At 39.7% G+C, this 21990-nt stretch overlaps 3 protein-coding genes across 5 annotated transcripts; 2 read left to right on the top strand and 1 right to left on the bottom strand.

Annotated features, from left to right (window-relative positions):
* dynlt5 (dynein light chain Tctex-type family member 5) lies at positions 1–1453 on the top strand. 2 transcript variants are annotated; one of them, XM_063462393.2, is made up of 5 exons: positions 1–95; positions 250–378; positions 571–662; positions 974–1098; positions 1174–1453. In XM_063462393.2, the coding sequence occupies exons 2-5, from the start codon at positions 284–286 to the stop codon at positions 1375–1377; spliced, it is 516 nt and encodes a 171-aa protein (XP_063318463.1). In that variant the 5' UTR covers positions 1–95; positions 250–283; the 3' UTR covers positions 1378–1453. The 2 variants fall into 2 exon arrangements, with proteins under 2 accessions (XP_063318463.1, XP_063318462.1); XM_063462392.2 differs by having other exon boundaries at positions 42–378; positions 1174–1452.
* Positions 1454–4224: 2771 nt separating this feature from the next.
* On the top strand, positions 4225–16829 carry mier1b (mesoderm induction early response 1b, transcriptional regulator). Of its 2 annotated transcripts, none has more exons than XM_063461318.1 (13): positions 4225–4262; positions 5096–5120; positions 6596–6744; positions 8420–8602; positions 9778–9907; positions 10013–10080; positions 10419–10491; positions 10622–10773; positions 10883–10964; positions 11098–11192; positions 11482–11609; positions 12690–12817; positions 15063–16829. In XM_063461318.1, the coding sequence occupies exons 1-13, from the start codon at positions 4254–4256 to the stop codon at positions 15356–15358; spliced, it is 1518 nt and encodes a 505-aa protein (XP_063317388.1). In that variant the 5' UTR covers positions 4225–4253; the 3' UTR covers positions 15359–16829. The 2 variants fall into 2 exon arrangements, with proteins under 2 accessions (XP_063317388.1, XP_063317389.1); XM_063461319.1 differs by having other exon boundaries at positions 11563–11609.
* A 136-nt stretch (positions 16830–16965) lies between these two features.
* LOC134616492 (nucleotide sugar transporter SLC35D2-like) lies at positions 16966–21216 on the bottom strand. The gene is made up of 13 exons (XM_063461320.1): positions 21001–21216; positions 20045–20078; positions 19881–19967; positions 19733–19800; positions 19576–19647; positions 19427–19495; positions 19222–19324; positions 19044–19136; positions 18868–18935; positions 18702–18780; positions 18536–18618; positions 17433–17485; positions 16966–17245 (listed from the first exon to the last, which is right to left on the bottom strand). Exons 1-13 carry the CDS (start codon positions 21192–21194, stop codon positions 17235–17237), a joined length of 1014 nt encoding a protein of 337 aa, XP_063317390.1. The 5' UTR covers positions 21195–21216; the 3' UTR covers positions 16966–17234.
* Between the last annotated feature and the right edge of the window lie 774 nt (positions 21217–21990).

Here is a 21990-nt window from a genome sequence, read left to right on the forward strand (position 1 = left end):
AACCCCTCCCACAGGCTAACATACCGTTTCCATAACAACACCAAGCCATACCAGACGACTGGTTCGGCTTGGTTCAAGGCTTGGTGGTGAAACTGGTAATTTGGCTCAGTATTCTAATTTTATAATCTGTAATCGATTTTGTAATTAAAAACTCTACTTTTCAAACTCGGTCTAGTGACTCTGAACGCAAATGACACTTTTATGAGCGTATTTTTTTGTACTTTGTTATGGTCTACGTGCGACATTCAGGTCATTCAGAAACCAAAAATAAGGAGAAGTGGGGATGTCCGATAAAGAAAAACAGCAAAGGAAAGAGAAGAGGGTAGTCAAGGTGCCTTCTAACGGGAGAGGCAAAGACACAACTGGCAGGACTAAGGAGTGAGTAGACTATTAAGATAATATGGGCCAGTGTCCATCTTTTAGCTTTTTAGCTTCCTGGTAGGTTAAGAATTGATTTTCAAAACAGCATTCCCAGTGCAGCATGTTTGGTTGGGGAAACTGCTGGTCAGTCCCAGTGTGTCTACATGGCATCTGTCCTGGTATTCTCTTCAGCATGATTATGTCTTTCAGCTCTATAAGCACTGTGTCATACATTGATGAACTGGGCCACCATGATGACAACGCTCGCCTTGCTCCAACAATGGAGAACACCTACCAGATGGGTGAGTTAGCCTTTTTAATTGCCTACAAAACTGGGGTTGAGTTTTAGGTTCTAGGCATCACAGAACTGACAAATAAACTGAATATATTTTGTTTGATCATTTTAAGCAGAAAAGTAAAAATTCAGCCTCACAGTGGTAAAGAGTGGCCTACTGTTTTGTGTAGGATATAAATTGAGATGGACAAAAATATGAATTTTTCTTCTGTTCACATGCATCCATCATGTTTTTACCCCACCATCAAAACTACTAGACAAATATAAAATAGGATTTTTGTTAGTAATAAATGTTTTCTGGCTTTTTTCGCACCGCAGGACCTTACAAACGCTTCCCTGCCAACGCTGCCACAGACATACTTAAAGACGTCCTTACCAGTTACCTCCAAGAGGAGAAATATGAAGTAGAGTGGTCTCAAAAAATGACCAAAACATTGTGTGAGGTAAATGAAGAATAGATGCAACTCTTTCTAAATACGTTTAAATTTCTTCATTATTCAGACTGACTCTTCTTCCAGGTAATACGAGCCCGCGTGAAGGAACTAATGATCCCCAGATACAAAATTGTCATCCTGGTCCACATCGGCCAGCTCACCGGGCAAAGCATGCAGATCAGCAGCCGCTGTCTTTGGGACGCGTCTAATGACACTTTCGCCTCGTACTCCTTCAAGAACAGTTCTCTGTTTGGCATGGCGACTGTTTACGCTGTTTACTTTGAGTGAATTCTCTCTTTCTGTGTTCTGTTTTTGAGTAGTTGTAAAGAAACTTAAAACAAATCTTAACCAAACCTCACAGTGTGCTTTTGTTTTACATTTTATTTTATTTTTTACATTTTTGCACTCAGAAATGACGTCATCCTTACAGTGTTCTGTACAACAGAGATTATGCCAAATTAGGATTAACTGTGACAGACTGAGAACTTCCTTGAGATGTTCCTCTGCTCTAGCAGAGCATGGACAGGTCGCTTTTTTGACAACCCTGTTGGCAGCACGTTCTCATCAAGGCTGCGTTTTGGTCCCGCAATTGACGTTCCATCACTGACACATCTATCCACTTTAGGAGGTTTGCCTCTCTGTTGACTGCCAAAGAGGTAAAAATATTTGTTTACTAGAAGTCCCTAATTTAGGTTAGATGAATTTAAAAAGGCAAATAGAGGTGAGTCCATACTGACCTTCTGGGAAAGTATCCTCTTCTCCCATAAATCTTCTCCACCTGGATCCTCCGCAGTTGAACACCACTGCCCGTAGAAAAGCTCGACCGCACAGCTTCAGTGTGTTGGCGCTCTCCTGTGTCTGAACCTGCGCCGCACACAACATGCACAGCAGCACGATGACCAATGGTAGGGATCTCATGTTGATGTTTCTCAGGACACGTCCCGATCGGGTCTTATATCACACAGCCTTCCTCAGGTGTTTCCTGAGTAAATGCATTATCTATGCATTATCATTGGTGATCATCGTGTGCTTTTAACAGCGGATGTAAATCTGCCAATTTGGGATATGTGTGGGAATCTAAGTCACTGCAAAGATCGCTGATTGACTGCATTTTAGTAAATGTTAAAGGGAAAGAATTGCTCTTTTATGTCCGAACTGCAGGGTTTTTATTGCCGTGGATTTAGCAAAGTATTTCATAATGGATCTCTTGAGATGTGCGCCCTACAAGATAAAGAGGTGATTGCTCTCTGCATAGCAACGAAGAAGCACGCACGGCCACTATCACCGACATAAATCAATGATTCCACGGAAAGACAGTTGCTATTACCGGTACGCTTGTTAAATCAAACCTATGTTCTGGGTTAGAGTTGTCGTTGCTTGCCCGTGTTTATATGTCAACAGTGGAGGGGTGGTGTTATAAATTGATGTTTTATAGCCTGCTTCAGTTGAAAAAGTGTAAAATTCGTTTGTTCTTTATGACATTTAAGGATATTCATAACATCTGCTATGTTTCTCAGGGTTTTATGGGGAGTTTACACATACAGCACTCCTGTAAAGTGTGACACATTCACAAATGTTATTTTAATATTTCTGTAGCAGACACAGGTATTTCTTTTTAAAATACAGGGGATTTCTTTCTATAAATATAAGTGGGTTTCTTGTTTGCATATTAATTTCTCTTGTGTCTTCAGAGAAGAACCCACAAAAGAAAAAGTTAAACAGATTTCACATACACCTTGTAATAATTATCTGATTTAGCAAATTAATATAACAAGACTGAATTCCAGTGGTACATATGTACTGTGTCTTTATGCAGTTTGTTACTAGCAGCATCTTGCAAAAAATTGTCCCTATTTGCTTAGCTGAATCAACAGAAAATAAAAAAGATAACATAGTTTGGCAGACATAAAGTTGTATTTGTAGTAAAGTTGTAGTAAACACCACCAGATCACACAATGACTGGACTGAAAAATCAGTGACTACAGGTCTGATAGAGTGATGAATTCAAATTTGAATTTTACAGTTCAAATCAATGTCAGTATATACAAAGAAAGTCAGGGGACAGGTGCAACAGTGAGTGTCACAGCCATCTGTAAAGCAGAGTGACACTCACTGTTGCACTGTCATGAATTGGGGCTGAAATTCAACCATTGGAGACAAAATTGATGTAATTATGAAGAAAAACAAAAGTCCCATCTGATTTTGAGCCAACATGCAACAGCATATGGACAGCATTTGATTCACGTTGATTCCAAACTCACTGCCAATTCAGTAAAAGCATACCTAAATAGAAAAAAAAAACAGTACAAAAGTTATCAGTCAGTCAGTCAGTCATGGATTGGCCTCCCATGGTCCCAGACCTCAACATTACTGAAGCAGTGTGGGATCATCTTGACAGAGAACAGAACAAAAGGCAGCCAACATCCAAAGAACAGCTTTAAATGTCCTTCAAGAAGCCTGGAGAACTATTCCTGAAGACTACTTCAATAAATTATATTCCCTAAGAGAATTCATGCTGTGTTGAAGAATAAAGGTGGTCATATAAAAATTTTTCAGTTTATTCCAAAAGCTTTTCCACAATTTGATAATATCTCCTGCAAAACTTTAGAACTGTATCTGAGCTCTGGTGGACAGCCTAGGTCCAAACCAGTTAGAACCTCCACACCTTCAATCAGGACACTGGCTGCACACCTTCTTTGTCACATACATCGCCATCACCTTTAGCCCCTGTGTCTGTATTCTCCCTGATAGGAACATAAAACCACTATCAGAAGAAGAAACATGTGACAGTGGAGACATTACAGAAAACATTTGAAAATAATATTTTTAATTTACATTTAAAAGCTGGCTCCATGGTATAGTGGTATTTGATGTGTATGGAAGCCTTTATGAATAAGTGAGAAGCTGAAAGTAATTTTAAATATAAAAGCTGAATATAACACAGTAAAAGCCTTTATAAATTTAAATGTTCCGCATTAAATAAAACACAATGAAAAATTTCCTTTACAAAACTAATTATTTTTGCGTTAAGCTTGCTGTTATATGAGTACATTACTACATCACTGCTTGTGGTCACTCAGTTTTTCTATGGAGACGTAGGTGGGCGGGGCTCCACATCCGGGAACTACCGCTGACCCCCGACTTGACCCTGTAGGATTGCGAACATGGCGGAGGTAAGAAAGTGAAATAAATATTCGGAAAAAATAAATTTATACTACGGGATAGTTACTTCAGTCGAATATTCACACTGTTTGTGTGTTGTAGTTTAAGTGTACGAAATTAACTGTGGGATGTTTTCGCTGCTAAATAATGAGCATTTCTCGACTCAGGCATGTTTATTAAACTTCGGGTTTAGCTAACATTAGCGACGCTAGCCCCGTTTGGAGGTAGCTGCAGCTTTAGCGATGTTACTCCGCGGTTTTCTTCGAGAATACTTAACTGTGTATGTTAATATTTTTTATTCAGCCGTGTGGCGGATTTTTATGCTTGGAGATATTTTATGGGTTATTTTTAATCGTTATTTGTTGCCTGTTGATACCAAGCCTAACTTGGACGCGTTAGCATAAATATCTAAAGGAGAATTAACTAGCTTGCAACTTCTCTTGTAAGTTAGCGAGCTGAGAAAATTAACCTAGTAAGCACTTGGCTGTTGGCGTTTGGGTGATTGCCGGTGATATACACGACGCTGTACCTGTGACATTTCAATCAGCGAGGTGCTAAATAAATGTTCCCACAGGAACCGGTGACAGTATTCTTTGTTTCAGTTTGTGTTGAACTGCAGTCAGCTTTAGGACAGGGTCGGGCGCGCTTTTCCCCAGCTCCCGTTTACAGTCCTCTGTCAAAGGAACTAGAATATGTCAAGTTAATCAGCAGTGAGCTTTTTTTTATGTTGTTGTTGTCCATCTAATGACGTATTGCATCTGATGCAGTTTTTTTTAACAGTATTTACATTTTTTTTATTTTTTATTTTAATTTTTTAATTTGTTGCTCTTTTTCTGTTTTTCAGCCCTCCCTCGGGAATTCGAGCCCAGGTAATTTACATGTATTTGGAGGCTTTCTGTAGTTGTTTGGTCGAAAGACACTGATTTTAAATCTTTTGTCTATCAGACACGGATTAATTTTGATTTTGATCGATATTAATCGTGTTCTGTGGTTTGTTTGTTTTTTAAATTATGATTAGTTTGAAACGGAAAATAAATGTATCAAGTTTTTAGGCTTAGGTACCCTCTATGTTTAAAACAGCACTGTTTTTTCCTGTACTTATTTTGAAATGAGAAATTAATATTACAAAATACTAATTTAAAAAATAAGTCCGTACTTCTTAATCGGAACATTTTGCTATTATTAGTATTTTTTTAAGCATTGTACTCACCACACCAGCTGCCTTCATCATCATCTGAAAATTTCTGTGATCTTGACACATGTGATCTTATTAATATACAAACACTGTCACAGTGTTTGTATATTACGATATTAAGTAACAATGTTAGACTAAATAAGATTTCTGATGTGGTATCTCATGTAATGTGGTCGTTTCAGTTCTGCACGCACACACCCTGGAGATTATCAACAGTAGAACCTTCAGTAAAAGGCTGATTGCATCAATGTGCAAGTCTGAGCCCTTTTATAACAGTTACTATAAGAATGTTTAATGCATAATAGTAATAATGATTTTATTGATATGTTTGCATATTTGAACATGTTAGCTGGCAGTTTTATTTATATATTATCAACTGATTTATTTAGGAGTTAATATTTTGCTGGTTGGGATATGTGGTGTTATGATTGTGTTGAAACGTCTATGGCAGTGTAATTTTGTGTAGAGGATTAATAAAGGATCTATCTGTCTGATAAGAAATTGCAGTGCAGCCAGTGTAAAAAGTAAAAAAAACACAAAAAACCCATGAAGTTGAAGTTAAACTGTCAGCCAGCACTGTGAAAAAGGTTTAATCATCGTCCTCCATGTGTTCAGCTTCTTATATGTTAAAGACAGATCTGCTAATGTTAGCTGAAGCTCCTTTGGTGAATCAAGCACAATATAGTCTTCAGCTTTTAGATATATTTTGCCTTTGACCGGGTGTTTTCTCAGATGAGATGTGTTACTGTGGCCAGCTTTGCATTTTGCACTACAGATGTAGCAAAGAGTAGAGCAGTGGCTAAAATTAGGCACTGATTGATTTAGTGCTGTCCGTACTACAGTACTCTGCAGTACTGAAGTAAAAAGTCCTTAGTTTAGTGCACAGTACTTCAAGTAATCCTATGTGGTTATTCAATTTGTACGTAGTTCAACATTTATATAATTTAGAATAAAATATTTAACAAATTAAACCATAAAGTAACATTTCAGCCACCCACACTCATACAGTATATGTGAAGATATGCAAATAAAAATACTGAGTGATTCTTTAGAGCTTTACAATTTGTTGCAATTTCCTTAAATGAAGATTAAATTCTGTCATATTTTCCTTCTAAATTTCCATTGCCTCTTTCATGCTTCCTTTCATAGGAGGTTCAGCAGGTTCTGATGACCATGATTTTGACCCATCAGCTGAAATGCTTGTCCATGACTTTGATGATGAGCGCACCCTGGAGGAGGAGGAAATGTTGGAGGCATCAGATGAGACCAATGCCAATGAGATTGAAGATCTTACACGGGTTTGTGTCAGGAGATCATATTTGGTTTGGTCAGGCCCATGGGGTAAATAAAACACTAGTGTAGTTCAACATTTATTTTCACAGTCTGTAAGGGAATAATCCTGAGTTTCAAATAGTGTGGGGGGGGGGGGGATGGATCGACCCAGTACAACATACTTGGTTACAGCCAGAACAATAGTGTAGCTCTACAGCAGGCAGTACAGAGAGAGAGAGAGAGAGTTGAATGGTTTAGTTGTAAATACCACCATACTGAGTGAATGGATAACAGCTGACCAGCTGAAGGTACACTAGTGTTAAAACATAATGTTTTCCAGTTACTTTTTTACTTTCGTTTAACTTTGTTTAATTCTGCTAACTTATTCAATGGCTCCACAGTGTAGTGGTTAACACAGCTGCCTTACACATGAAAGATCCCTAGGTTGTTTCTGGGAGGAGACACAAATCCAGGCTCAGGGAATCGTAACGTAAATGTGCTTCTGGTATTTAAGCCGGACTAATTATATCTTTATGTACTAGCCATTTTCAGACGTATTGGCATTTTTAATGGCCGACAAAACAAATATGCCTCAACCGTGTTCTGACTGTTGATGTTGTATAGTTTATCCATCAGATGCAACTTCTTGGTTGGCAACACCTGTTCAGAACTCCATAAACATAAAAACATCTGAGCAGAGTCAGGCAGTGCAATAAAGAGTAATCCACACCTCTAACAGTAAAACAAGCTTATTTTTAAGCTGTGTTGTCATATTATCTTCTAAGGACTAATAAATACATATAACTTGTGTTAGGGAAATCTACCTGTTTCGTATGTCTGAAAGAAAAAAAAAATCAGCTGCTATATTAGATTTTTTAAAATCATAAAGTAACATCTTGCATTGGGTTGATTTCTACCTAATCCTGGTCCCAAGCCTGGATAAATGGGAAGGTTGTTTCCAGAAGGGCATCTGCCATATGCCAAATCAAACATCCACCAGTGTGACCCAATGGGAAATAGGAGCAGACCACAAAATTTCACTTTCCATTTAAGTAATTCATGGTGGAATAATTAAACAACAACCGTGTGGTAATGGTTGTAGGGAGAGTTGCACTCTAAGCTCCATTTTGCACTACTTTGTATTTTGGTCAGTAGATGCCACAGTCTGTGGAACCTTACCTCCACTGACTGACTACACAGAATAGATAATGAATAACTGGGTAGTGGGAAATGCAGTGCAGGTCCCCGATAATGTGATTATTTCTTGTTTCTAGTTGAAGAAATTGTAACTGTTGTTATTCCATGTTTTTCACAGCATAGCTCGCTCAGGGCTGAAATGTTTATTCTGTATAATTGAACTTCAATTTCTGTTTATGTCTCACTGTGTAAGTATGTAGACATTTTAAGACAAGTTCATGCAGCAATGATTTTCATTGTATTGGTTTGCCCTCTTGTGGCTGAACATGATATTGGAACGGTTTGAACCTTTAAAGTCTATTTTGTTCTGTTTTTTTCAAAGAATAATCAAACTTTAAATCAAATCAAACTAACTGACGTTTTTAAGTTTTAAGGATCAAGGTAAACTAATCTTGAACTTTAATTTGGACAAATAATTATTACACAAGGATTTTTAGGTTATGATGTGTATGAGTTTTAGAAACGTAACACCCAAGCATCAGTAAACCAATCTGCTTTTAATAGGAGGGAGAGATGCCTATTGATGAGCTGCTGAGTCTGTATGGTTATGGGGGCGGCAGATCACCAGCAGATGAGGATGAGGAGGAAGAGGAAGAACCAGAAGAAGAGGAGGATGATGAGGAAGAGGATGAGGAACTTGACAATGATGAAAGCAGCAGAAGCACGGGCGAGCTGAAAAGAAATGAGGTATGTTTCGGAGGGCTTGTGTGTCATTGCCCTCTGTGCCTACAACTGTATGTACATCTTGTGACTCTTCCCTCTGAACAGAATGTTACCGTAAGCTCTGCGTACGTGCGCTTTGTTGTTGTCTATTAGCTATGGCTAATATATATATATATATATATATATATATATGTGTGTGTATATATACATGTGTGTGTATATATATATGTATATTATGTATATTATGTATATATATATACACACACATATATATATATATATATATATATGTATATGTGTATGTATGTGTGTGTGTGTGTGTGTGTGTGTATATATATATATATATATATATATATATATATATATATATACATATGTGTGTTTTAAAAAAAAAAAAAAAAAAAAATTGGCCTCTCGCCCCTGCGGGCAGTCTATCCTTTAAGCTTGGGTCCTCTGCCAGAGGCCTGGGGGCGCAAGAGTCCTGCGCAGTATCTTAGCTGCCAGCGTGGACACCCAAGTTTGGGAATAACATGAGAATGAGGCAACATAAGATTTTTAAATTCATACCATAAGTGCATCTACGAAAAATCTCAGTTGAATTAGAATCCTGGTGACCTCAAGGTCAAGATCAGAAGTAAACTTTTCTGAAAATTACTTACAGATTTATACCATAGGTGCTGGAGGCTGAGGAATGGCACTGGGGGCTGCTGGTAAATTTTTTTACCTCACAGAGGGTGGCTAGCACTACTATAATGGAAGGCTCCTCTGCCACCAGGCAGCATAGCCATCAGTCTTCGATGATGCTTCATTGGGCCAATAGAATTTACTGTGAAGCAAATCGCCCAACTCTGGTGGTCAGTATTGCTTTGTGATGGGGGCGTTGTTGCCACTCTCTTTCTCTATACTATTGATTAAGTGAGGACTGAGGGTGTGGTCTGTGTAAAAGACGGGATAAAAACAACATAATGAGACATTCATGCAAATCAGCCATTATCTTTCACTTATGTGATATTGTCAGGTAAAGTTGTGGTTATAAAATCACACAAACATGCGGGGGCTTTGAGTTCTGTTAGAGAAAGAAGTACCCACACAGAGCTACACATGCATGCTGGATTTTTGTCAAGAGTGGCAGATGATTTTTGAAATTGTTTAAACTTTTCTAACTTTTTGTGATTTGCTTTGTTTGTTTGTTTTTTCAGAGTGAGGATGTGAAGAACTCATTGGAACAGGCAGGTGAGACCCAGGCAGCCTCAGAGGGTCGCACGCGCTCAGTCAGGTCACTCGGCACAGCAGAACTTATTCGCCCTCAGAAACTCAAGTACTTTGAAAGTATGTGTTGTACTGCTAATGCATTTTTCTTATCTTCCTTCTTTTTACTTGTGTTGTTTTATATTTGTAAACAGCTGGATAAGTAAATATCACATTATGTCTCAGGCAATAATGATGCCGAGGAGGAGTCAGATGAAGATGAAGATTATGTTCCGTCTGAAGACTGGAAAAAGGTAAAGCAAAAAAGACATGTGCACCATCAGATGAAGCTGAATTCATTTGGCCGTCTCTGTGATGAGTTGCTGACTTATAATGTCACCACTGCAGAATTATGAGTTTGTTGTTAACTTAATACTGAATAGTATATGTTATTTATGTATCTATTTTAACTGTAAAAAAACAGCGATTTAGGCTATGTGAATTGATACATTTTATATGTATGTGTAAACATTTAATAAAATAAATACAAATATTTGCCATAAAAGAGATCCAGATCTTTTTTTGTGCTCTTAGTACACTTCTGAAATAATCGTCGGGCTACACTCAGTGTAAATTATGTTTTTCCCAATAGGAGATTATGGTGGGTTCCATGTATCAGGCAGAAACTCCTGTGGGTCTGTGCAAATACAAAGACAATGAGAAAGGTAAGTTGGGTTTTTGTGTATTTACACCATAACCTTTCTCAGCCTTCCTGGATCCAGATAAACCGAGGAGGCTTTGCAGGATAAAATGTTGATGTCTTGCCCTTCGTTTCATTTGAACCTGTACTTTCAGTTTACGAAAACGATGACCAGCTGTTGTGGAACCCCGAGTGTCTTCCTGAAGGCAAAGTTGTGGAGTTCTTGACAGAGGCTTCCAGGCGGACGGGAGAGGAGAAAGGAGTGGATGCAATCCCAGAGGGATCCCATATCAAAGATAATGAACAGGTGACAGCAGCTCTTCTGTAGCTTGAATCAAATCACACAAAGCAGATCACGTGCTGTTATGTATAACTGTCGTCTAATCTAAACCTGTTTGTCTGTATCCTGCCGGTAGGCATTGTATGAACTGGTGAAATGTGACTTTGACACAGAGGAAGCTTTAAGAAGACTTAGATTTAATGTAAAAGCAGCCAGAGGTAAGTAATCTATTACTCACAGATGTTCTTCACATTTTCTTCTTGTCTGTGTAGCCCTCTGCATTTTGAATTTTCTCCTAAAAAAACAGTTGAATTCAAATGAAACATTAACACTTATAACTCTCTGTAACAGAGGAGCTCTCTGTCTGGACTGAAGAAGAATGTAGAAATTTTGAACAAGGACTGAAAGCTTATGGGAAAGACTTTCATTTAATACAGGCCAACAAGGTGAGAGAAAAACACATTAGTTAGAGATTTCTGATTCTAACATGAGATGTTTACTATCAAGTGGTTTTCTGGATACTTAGGGTTGGAATCTGCTTCATTTGAACCTTTTTGCTTTTTGAGACCAGTAAAATTGATTTGTTAAGATTTTAAAATGTCTGCAAATCATTTGACTTTTCTCCAGTTGCTAAGCTCTAATTTGATTTGTCTCTTACTTGAATCTGTCCTGAAACTGTGTCTTCAGGTGATGGTAATAATGGTCATTTCATGTCTGCTGAATTAAATCTTTCAGGTGAGAACTAGGTCTGTAGGAGAATGTGTGGCCTTTTATTACATGTGGAAGAAGTCTGAGCGTTATGATTTCTTTGCACAGCAAACCAGACTTGGGAAAAGGAAATACAACCTTCACCCCGGTGTCACGTAAGTTTACTTTTAAAAAAGTGTATGCAATTTTGAAGAACATTGCTCATAGAAAATTAGTAATGGAAAAACGTGCAACCTCCACCGACTGTGAGGTTGCTTATGTAAAAATCTTCTTTTTTAAGTATTAAGAGCTTTGCAAATGCTTGGTTAAAGCCCCTTTGGCACCAGTGATGGCCACATTATTATAAAATAGTCTGCTGAGGCAGCGTACCTGAAACTGGTTGTTGAGGATCTTCTGTTGTGCCTTGTTTGCTGCTTCCTTCTGTTCCTTAGTGGTCATCAGTTGTTCTCATTTTCTAGCTTGAACATCTCTCTGAGCTGTCTCTTCTTTACGGTTAGTTCAGTGGACTGGCAGGTGCTCTTCATTTTATCTTCTTTTTCAGCCAGTTTGTGCAAATCTATATGGGATTTTGTGGGAACTGTATTTTTCTCTTTGAAGAAGCTATTCTTTGAACCTGCTGACCGTCATCTTCATCTTCAAGCAGCTGCTCCAGCAGAGATTTGTCTTTTTATTTCCTTGATTGTAGACAAAAAGAGCATCTCTTAATCCCTGCAGAGTTGTGGTTTGAAGACTCTGGTTAGATGCTGGTGGTTCATAGCAGTAAAGATTGGTGCTTTCTTTGGTGGCTCGAATCTGAACTGTTAGAGATGCATGAATGATAAAATCATACATGTGTAGTGCATGTTTTAAAAAAGCAAAAAAAAGAAAGAAACTTAAATCTTAGTTTTAAAAGTTAAACTTTAGACTCACTGATTTAACAAAATGGGAAAATCAGTTTACTTCCTGAAACTGGAGCGCGCAAAACATGGTCTTTGCTACACTATAAAGTCTTTTCCAAGTTATACTTTTGCATGTCGGATTTATTTAATTTTTGTGGCTCTGTCTTTAAGGATTGTGAAAGAATCAAACCTGGTTTATAGAAGCCATCGTATAAGTGAAGCTATAGATTGTAATGTCGTAGAAACCACCCACAGTCACTGTCAGACTGGGGAGGGACACCTGACCACACAGACTGCTAAACCATATGAACAGTTGAGGTTGTGTAACAGACTGTGTGCACTGCTTTCTATCATCAGAGACTATATGGACAGATTACTGGATGAGACGGAGAGTGCGACATCCAGCAGGGCAGCGTCGCCTCCTCCCACCACCTCCAACAGCAGCGCCAGCCACTCGGAGAGAGAAGACAGCAGCAGTCAGAATGGTGAACTGATAAATACACATTATGAGTGCACCACATTTATCCTAAAATATAACCAGCCTTCCATTTAATGAGAGTTTTGGGCAAATGACAAGAATTTAAGACAAACTATGATCCTGTGCTTGAAAACTGACTTAAAGTTACTCTAACCATCACTTAAATATTCAATACAGTCATTCATATGTAGTTTACATAGACAGTATCTGTTACGGTTTGGAGGAGGACTCAAGCGCAGGACTCCGGTTCTGATGCTCACAAGAAAGGTTTATTTACAATGCACCAGGTGTATATACAAGAATGTGCAGGGGGTGCTATATACAGCTGAGTGAGGGGAGAAGGGGTCTCCAGGGAAGTCCAGGGGAAAGCACGCGTTCTTCAGAATATCCACTCACACGATCACAAGTTCTCACTCCGACACTGCCACACGGGAAACACACGGGGGGGAAATCCAGGGAGCTCTGTAGACAAGGAGACAGGGTTAAGTACGACGCACACAGGAAAACACTCTTAACTGACTTGCTGTAGCTTGGCTTCACTAACGCGTGGTAGACAACGATCCAGCGGCGAACAGCAGTCGCCTCCTGGCTTAAGTACCGATCACCTTAATGAGACCCAGGTGTCTCATCTCCCGAGGGCGTGGGCCGAGGGCGTGAACCCACAGTGAGTTCCGCCCCGGCGAGAGAGAAGAGGAGAGAGAAAGGAAGAGAGAGAAACAGAGAGAGTGCTGATCAGCGTGCAGCTGATCCGCCTGGCCGTGACAGTATCACCACTTTTTCCCCCTCACACCTGTATTCTGCTGCATGGTTGGGTGCAGCAATCATCAAGGACAGAAAGAATGTTTTTTAAATCACTTTCCTGTTGTTTCAGACAGAGACCACGAAAAAAAAACAAAAAAACCAGTTGACGGATACAGACATCAGATAAATAGTATAACAGTAAAACAATTATAAGCTACTGTATTATAAATCACCAGTCATTTCAAACAATATATGACCATTTAAAATTTTTAGATTTGTATTTTCATTTTCTTGCTAGTTTTTTTTCTTTCTTATCTCCTTCATCTGTCTCCTCCACTTCCAGTCTCGCCTCACCATCTCATCCTCTTCCTCCTAAACTGAAGTTAGGGTTCTAAAATAAGTAATCCTACATGAATTAGTTATCGTCAGCAGATCAGCCACATAACCCTCCCGTCTCCGGACAGCTGACAAGAGATGGCTAAACAGCATCATAACGTTACAAGCTTAACATCCTGCCAGCTAATATTCGACTTAACCAGCCTAAAACTCTTTAAGTACTTTTTCTCAGATAAACAGCTTGATTACCTTCTCACATCACGAGAGTTTATTTGCTAAGTGTGAGTCTGCCCACTTTAGATCCACTTCAAAAAAGTGTCAGAAACACCTGTGAATGGCAGCAAACTGGAGCTAACAGCAGCGCTTACTGACGGAAAATTATGGATATCCTCAACAATTCAACTCACTATTACTGTCATTAATCAGAAATGAGCTCCATGACTAATACAATGTATGGGATAATGCACAGAGACATGTCAATAATGATAATCAGGTAAACCTGAGGTGACTGGGATTTGTTACCCATCTTAACACAAAATGCTGATAATCTCTGAAGCTTTTGTAGAAATTCAGATCTCGTCCAATAAAATTTGATGGGTTGTTGATAACATACTGACATATATTGTGTGGCGTGAAGTCAGGGAGAATGCCAGGGTTACACTTCACAGCATCAGTAAACACACTCGGCAGGCGAAGGTTGATATCCATCGTCAGCCCTCCCTTGCCCAGCTTCTCCACATAATGAGCAACATGCTAGTCATGTTTTACTTTGAGTATCTCCAAAGGTTGATTCTGTTCATCTGGACGTAGCGTTTTCAGTGGCAGTCTCCCACTGAAAACGCTACGTCCAGATTTACTTACCTGGATGATTGAGAATGCATCAAGACGTTCCTCTGAGTATATACACTTGTTTGTTTACTCATAGATGCCATGGTTTATCGCATCTGCATGTTTAGTAGGTTTTTCACTATGTTTCAGGATTATTACATGTCCAAAAAGGCTGACAAGTAATGTGACGTGATCACATCTGTAAAACCTCTGCATGAAGGTTGCACTCCCTGTAAATGGTGGAATCTCAGGAAGCTGAATAAAAACATCCGACAACACCTGAATGGCTTTTTTTTTCTTAAACTTGTTAAATATATCTAACCCCGTGTTTCATCTTTCTTCGTTAGGTGTTGCAAGCCACACGGTGGATGGTGCTCAGTTGCCGCCAGCAAACCAAGTCAAATCTGAGGGCGTTCAGTCCAACGGTCCGTCCCATCCTCCGGAAGCTCCGCCTCCAGCTTCAGACAACAACTCCAACGGCTGCAGCCAGCCCACTGCACCCACCCTCGACAGAAATGGCTCCCTGGAGCCTCTGCTAGACCACAGGGACACAGCACCCGACAGGCCGGCCAAGAGGTGCAGGACGGAGGCAGAGCCCGTGTGCCAAAGCGAAGTGGAACCATCCAGAACGCAGGAGAATTGATGGCTTCACAGCTGAGCAGCGTTGACTAACAGACACTGACTTGGGGGTGAAAAATGTTTGTACTTCTCCAGTGATGGGTAGATTTGGGGGGGCAGAGGATGAGGAAAATGAACCCTACTGACCCATGAGCATAGCATCTCCTGACAGAGAGAGACAGACTGGCTTTCAGGTCAAAGGTCACTGAAAATCACATCTTGAAGAACAGCCAACCGAGGTCCTCCAGGAGGGGCGGCAGTTACCCCCCCACCCCGACGTCCTTCCATCCCATCAACCCCCCCAAGCTCATCCCAAAGTATCATAGCTAGATAACGTCCATCAAAACATCCCCAGCCTCCCTTTTTGGAGCCTGACAAAATTTTGCCAAGAATTCCCTTTTTCTATTTGTTCTTAAAGATAATAAATCACCTGCGATATTTTTTTACACAAGATATTTATATTTTTTAACAAAAGTAAATAAATCCTAGTCTAATGATGGGTGATTGCCATTGAAGCCATTTGCTTGCTGTTATAAGGATTTGATGAAACAGGACATGTCTAAGTGATTACATGCTTACGCTGTCATAAAGATGCTTAGTAAAAACAAGAGGAATAGGCTGGTGCTGTAGCTAGTTCTCACTTTAGTTGCACTTTGATTGTACGTTTCCCGTCTCTATCAATGAGATGTGGCGTCAGAACCCAGCAGAAGTCCATGTTCACTCCTTCACTTCTTTTTCTGGCTGTTTGTTTCAGATAAATAAACCAGAGGGTGACTCCTGCAGGTTTGTTTGTGTAAAGCAGCTGACATCAGTGATGTCCTGTATTATAAGTCACCATGTAGAAGATCTCTGTATTTTTGAATTTTCATAGTCAGTGCATTGCTCAACACTTTGTTTTTACTAGTCAGAATGTGATTTTTCATGTAAAGTTTGTATAGATTTCTTACCTCAAGTGGTTTTATAACTGTCTGTTTGTCTGTATTTTCTGGTCTTCCTTGTAGGCTGTGCTTTTCGTTGGAAAACTGTTCCTGCTTTTGTTTCTCCAAGACGGTTGTAATAATAAAAAACAAAGTAGCCATTCCTCTTTCCCTCTGTTTGGCACTGCTTCCCTTTCCTGTGTGACCCTGATTCAGAGAGTTCGTTGCAGAAAAAGCTCCTTCTTGTGTGCAGCTTTGAATATGCAGAGATTCTTTTTAAAACCAGAGCTTAGTTTCTGTCATTCCTCAGTAATTGGCTTCCACACAGCAGATTTCCAGGAGTTAAAGTGACCTGGCTGATGTGAAGGTGTCACCTGAAAGAACCTAATGATGTTTTGGTACAGTAGCTGTTCAGCGTAACGATTAAATGTTTTATTTTATATTCCATCACTGAACGTGCATTCAGAAGATAAGAGGAGTTTGTCTCAAATAATGTTAATGGGTTTTTTTTGTTTGGACAATATTGTCTTTTATTTCTATGTAAATGATGGCGTGAATAAAAATAAAGTGTATTCCAAGGCTGGCTATGACTTGAATAATACTGGCATTTCATTGAATTACTGTGCAAAATAGAGTCAATAACAGAATAACAACAGCTTCATTAGAAAATTATTTATGATGTACAGTTAATTCCGAGTTATGTATTGAAACAGAATTGGAAAAATAGATATTTTTTAATTTGGAAATTAATGAAAATGAACAATTATAAAAATTAAGTTCATATAGTCTTTTGGTTGCTCCTTTCAGGGATCACCACAGCAGATCGTCCTCTCTCATGGCTGAACGACCCTCTGTGTGTCCTCTTTCACTACATCCACGAGTTTTCTCTGTGCTTGCCACCACTCATAAAAACATTTCCACATAGAAGACGACACGCCAAAATTTTGCTGAAGTTCTTCAGTCCCAGGGGTTTCACTCTTCGGTTTATGCCTTTTCTGTTAAAATTTAAAGCAGTTAACTTCAGAGACTCGTCCACTTTGTGTACGATCCTCTGAACTCGTACAGAGACTCGTACAGTGAAAAACAATATAGTTTTTCACAGTGTAAAAACTATATTGTTAAATTCCAAACATCGACAAGGTGAAACCTTGTGTGGTTTTGACTCATTTTAACTGTTCTTACTTGATTGCTCCTGTGTGAAGGTGATATAGGAGTACACCAAGCTCCCAGCAATGCTGTGGGAAACAAAGATGAGAAAATGTGCTCCTGTATTTTTTTGTTAATCGAGTACTGGACTTTTTCCTACCACAAACATCCTAAAACATGGGCAGAGCTTCCAGTTTGGAAAAATGAAGTAAAGGTGGAAGTGGCTTAAACCTGTATTCTATCTAAAGGCCACCTAACAGCTTTCTTCCTTGACCACTCTAATAAACACTTTCCTGATGAGTTTATGGCTGTCTGTTTTATAAATATTGGTCATAACATGTTGTTAAAAATTAGGATATGAAATTAGGACAGTTTCTAAAAGACAGTTTCTGTGGTCGGCTGAATGTGTTACAACTTGTGACTGACAAATCGTTTATTCAGTTGATTTATATAAATATAACTGGTTTCACGGTGGACCCGCCCCAGACCATGACACCCAAAAGCATTCACCTTTGAAGTCAAACTTATGCTTTTTGATTGTGGTGGTAAGCTACAACTTGTACTTTTTGGGCAAATCTGTATCTGTTTTCGATTTGTGTCATCATTTTCTCAAGTTTCACTAACACTTGGCAGTTAGTTGGAAAGTGTCTGCAGACAAGTTGGCAAACTACTCCAAACTACTCGCAATCATGGCGATCTACTGGCTATCAAAGCAATCACAAGGAGGTTTTTGGTGCAGCACCCTCTTTGCAACTGATTTCATTGGCAACAGCCAGCAGTCTTCAGAAACTAATTGCCAGCCAGCTGGGCACTACACCGGGACACATTTTTTAGGGGTTTGCCATCCAATCTCTAGCCCTCTAAGCCTTTGCGAATGAAGTCTGAGCTCCTTCCTCCACCCATGTCTGCTATGCTTCTGCAAGCCACTTTGCAACCCTCTTCAGCTCCTCTCTTTGCTGTATCTGAATGAATCAATGCCCTATCTGGTGTTCAGTGAAGTTTACTGCCGATCTCCTCTCATACGCTTTCCACTTATGTCTGGACACACAAGGAAGCCCCAGAACAAAAATATCTCGATCATCTTTGAACTACACTGGTCCTAATTCAGCTCAACAGTTCAGCTGTTGAATCTGTCTTACCTGATGTTCAGGCCTATAAAGTTAGTCCAGGTGAATATGTAGTCCCCTCCAAACACCATTCCAATGTATGTCACGAGGATATTCTGTGGATGTCGCAGGGAAAGTCACTGCACATGTACGCACTATACATCAAACTGTGAGTGTGAGCCAGCCTGAGATGACTCACCTTAATACAGCCAATGATGGAGGTGGTGAGTGCGGAGTTGTACTGTGTGCACAGCATGATGGAGTACATCAAAATAAATCTGTGCAATGAAGCGAAGCAGAGTTAGATGAAAAGACCAAAGTGGGCAATCATGGAAAAAACAATGACGATTAGGCGTCTACTTTACCCCATGACACAGGAGAGCACAAACTGCACAGCAAACGTGTGATCAGACCAACCATTATACTCCAGCCCCTGTACCCGAACACCCACCACACACACATACACACACACACACAGCACTGATTATCTGAGCTCTCTGACTCTTAAGTCTTACAAACCAATCAGCGTTTGAAAACTTACCATTTGTAAGTCCCCTGAGTAGTAAGCGTACGCCAGAGTGGGGAAAATCATTATCAAAGCATTGTAATAAAGAAGACCATATTTGCCCAGCTCCTGCGTGGATGGGAGAAGATGACCCTTTAAAGTCTTCATGACAAACAGCCAGTATATATACTGTGTGACATGCTGCTCTGCTCACCTTGGAGTCCAGCTTCTGCTTCACATATGCCCCACTGGCTGCTGTCAGAACATTATTCAGCATTATGAATACGTATCCTTCCAGATCAAAAGCTAAGTCGGTGCTACAAAGCAAAAAACGCCACAGAACGTGGCAAAGAATCACACACGTGCCTCTTCATAAAGCCCGAAGCGGATGGCAGTGTCTGTGTATGTGACCGTCTCACCTGGCCGCGATGAAAGCACCAAAGATCATGGTGAACACCGTCATTTTAATGGAGGTAGAAAAGGTCTTTCTGTGAGGAAAGTAGATGGGTGGCAGTGTTAAAATAAGTTATTTATGCAGAAAAATCTGAGAAAAAAATTATTTTCTTACTTTAGCAAGAATCCCTCAAACACCATGGTAAGAAAAATACTGAACCTCCTCAGCACAGTAAACATGGGTAAACTGAGGCAGAAAAATACAAGCTGTTAAGTTTGGCAAGTCACATTTGGGACGCTGCGTCTCGTGTCATGTTCTATGAAGTTCTCACTTGAGGCGCTGGGTCCCAAACAGTCCTGATATTTGATTCCCGACATACAACAGTGGCAGCGGGAACATCTGGAAAGACAGGGTATGTGTGAAATGCGTTGACCAGTTCTTCATCTTTTGATTTTCAGCTTTATAAATCCCCACCTCACCTTGCGTGGAATACTCGAATCCAAATCTGGAAATGAGATAACTCCCAACATCTTCCCAATCCTCAGAACTACAACCGTAGCCAGCATCTGCAAAGGAAAGGGGGGCACGGCACATCAGACGGTGCTACCACATAAACAGAAAACAGCTTTAAAGAGATGCTTACTTGGCCAATTCCAACGCATGTTGATGACGGGAATCTGTAAAACAAGACGACACATGACTCAGTCATATGAATGATGCTTTACCTGACATTCCATTACAGACGACATGAGGATGAGAAGCTTCATTTCCTGGAAGTTGTCCAATTTTTGGAGGACTTCCGGTTTTGGATGCATGCTTTCATCTTGTTTATGCCTAACTCTGACCCTCACACATATTGAGATTCATAAGAGGTTTGATGTGTTACGCATTCGTAGCTTGGTTGTAAAAAATAGTTGAGTTACTTTTTGACCTCTGACATCAAGAAGGCATCTTTCCCAGATAACTACTGCTCACTGCGTATTTTCTCCTTTATTTGTATTTTTGATTATACTCTCTAAACTCTAGAGTTGGTTGTTGAGTTGGGAAAATCACAGCAGTTCAGCAGCAAAAACAAGCAAACCAGTTGAAAGTGACTTAAATCATCTCTCTTCTCTGATTAGATATTATTGAACAGGCGTACCCAATAAAGTGGCCAGTGTTATGGTATAGTATGCTACTTTTATTTTTGACATTTTAAAGCTAAAATTCTGCACCTTCTCCTGGAACACAGTCACATTTATACCTATCAGTTATTTTTACCCTACATTTAAAAAGCTTTGTTTATAACAAATAATAACAATGATGATAATAACATTATAGAAGACACGTGGTTCAATACATTTCCAGCATTATCTTGTGTGCAGAGTACATCCAGCTGCACCCCTGGGTGTGTTGTGTGCAGTGGGGCAGAGGTTACGTCAAAGGGTGCGTGTCCTGTGGTACCTAAAGTTTCACCTGGACCCATTTCTCTGACAGTTTTCCAACTATACATATGTATGTATAGTTTATCTGACACCCCTTCTTATTATTATTATTGATAACGGTGTAAAATTGGTCAAACGTTCCCCATCAATCAGCGGCTAGACTTTGCACCTTTACCTGTAGTTGGTGAGGACGCTTTTGTTCACGACGACGATGAGAAACGAGCTGACTCCGTAAAAGCCTGCCGCTAACAGCTTCAGCAGCACCGCTGAGGTATCCCCGGATGTTTGTCTTTCGGTAGTGGAGGATGTTCCCTCAGACGACAAGCTCTTTTGGCCGGGCTCACCCCGACGTTTGACGTGCGCCGCCATCAGAAGGGTCCACAAAGTTTGTTAAAAAAAGGAACTCCAATAGGTCTGCCCGCGCATGCGTGAAAGACTGTGCTCGGTAATCCCGTCGGCGAAGAAGGAAATGGAAAGGAGGGAAACATCTCAATGTTTAAGACTTTTTAAAAAATGTTTTAATTCAGTTATGTCTATCTGAATCGACCTAAATAAAAGCTGGTTTAATTTCTATGTGCAGGCATGACTTCCACAAAATAGCGTCTTAATTTTATGCTGTAGTAACACACCTAGCTACAGTAAAAAAAAAAAGCTAACCACCTTCATAACCACTGAAATAACCAGGTTATTCCAGTGGTTATGTGCCAGCCACACGGGCAAGAAAAATGACAGTAAACCCTTCTTTTTCGCCTCAGGTGTGTATCAGGCTACTTGTTTTGCTGCTTTCCCCTAATCCTTGTAAACGACTTTCTTTCACTCCAGCCTAGACAGGCCCTGAATAAACCACAACCTCATGTTTGCAACATGGAAGGTTTTGTGCCATGAAGTAATTTCCAGAATTTATGTATGTTTGAGATCTAATATATTTACTTTAAATGGTAAACAGACTGTAGTGAATAGGATTTATGAAGGGGTTATATATAAGATAATTACCTGTTTTGCAAGTATCTTTATGACTGCGTTGCATTCTTATCCTTTTTGGTCCCTTAAAAGTATCTCTATAACATCTATAATATCCATTTGTTACAATGTTGCTGCCCTCTTTGGCCTGATCTCTTTTTTAAAAGGCATTTTTAACAGTAATGAAATGTTTTAGCCGGATAAA

The sequence above is a fragment of the Pelmatolapia mariae genome, linkage group LG18, assembly GCF_036321145.2.
Source record: "Pelmatolapia mariae isolate MD_Pm_ZW linkage group LG18, Pm_UMD_F_2, whole genome shotgun sequence".
In the NCBI taxonomy this organism is placed as follows: Eukaryota; Metazoa; Chordata; class Actinopteri; order Cichliformes; family Cichlidae; genus Pelmatolapia; species Pelmatolapia mariae.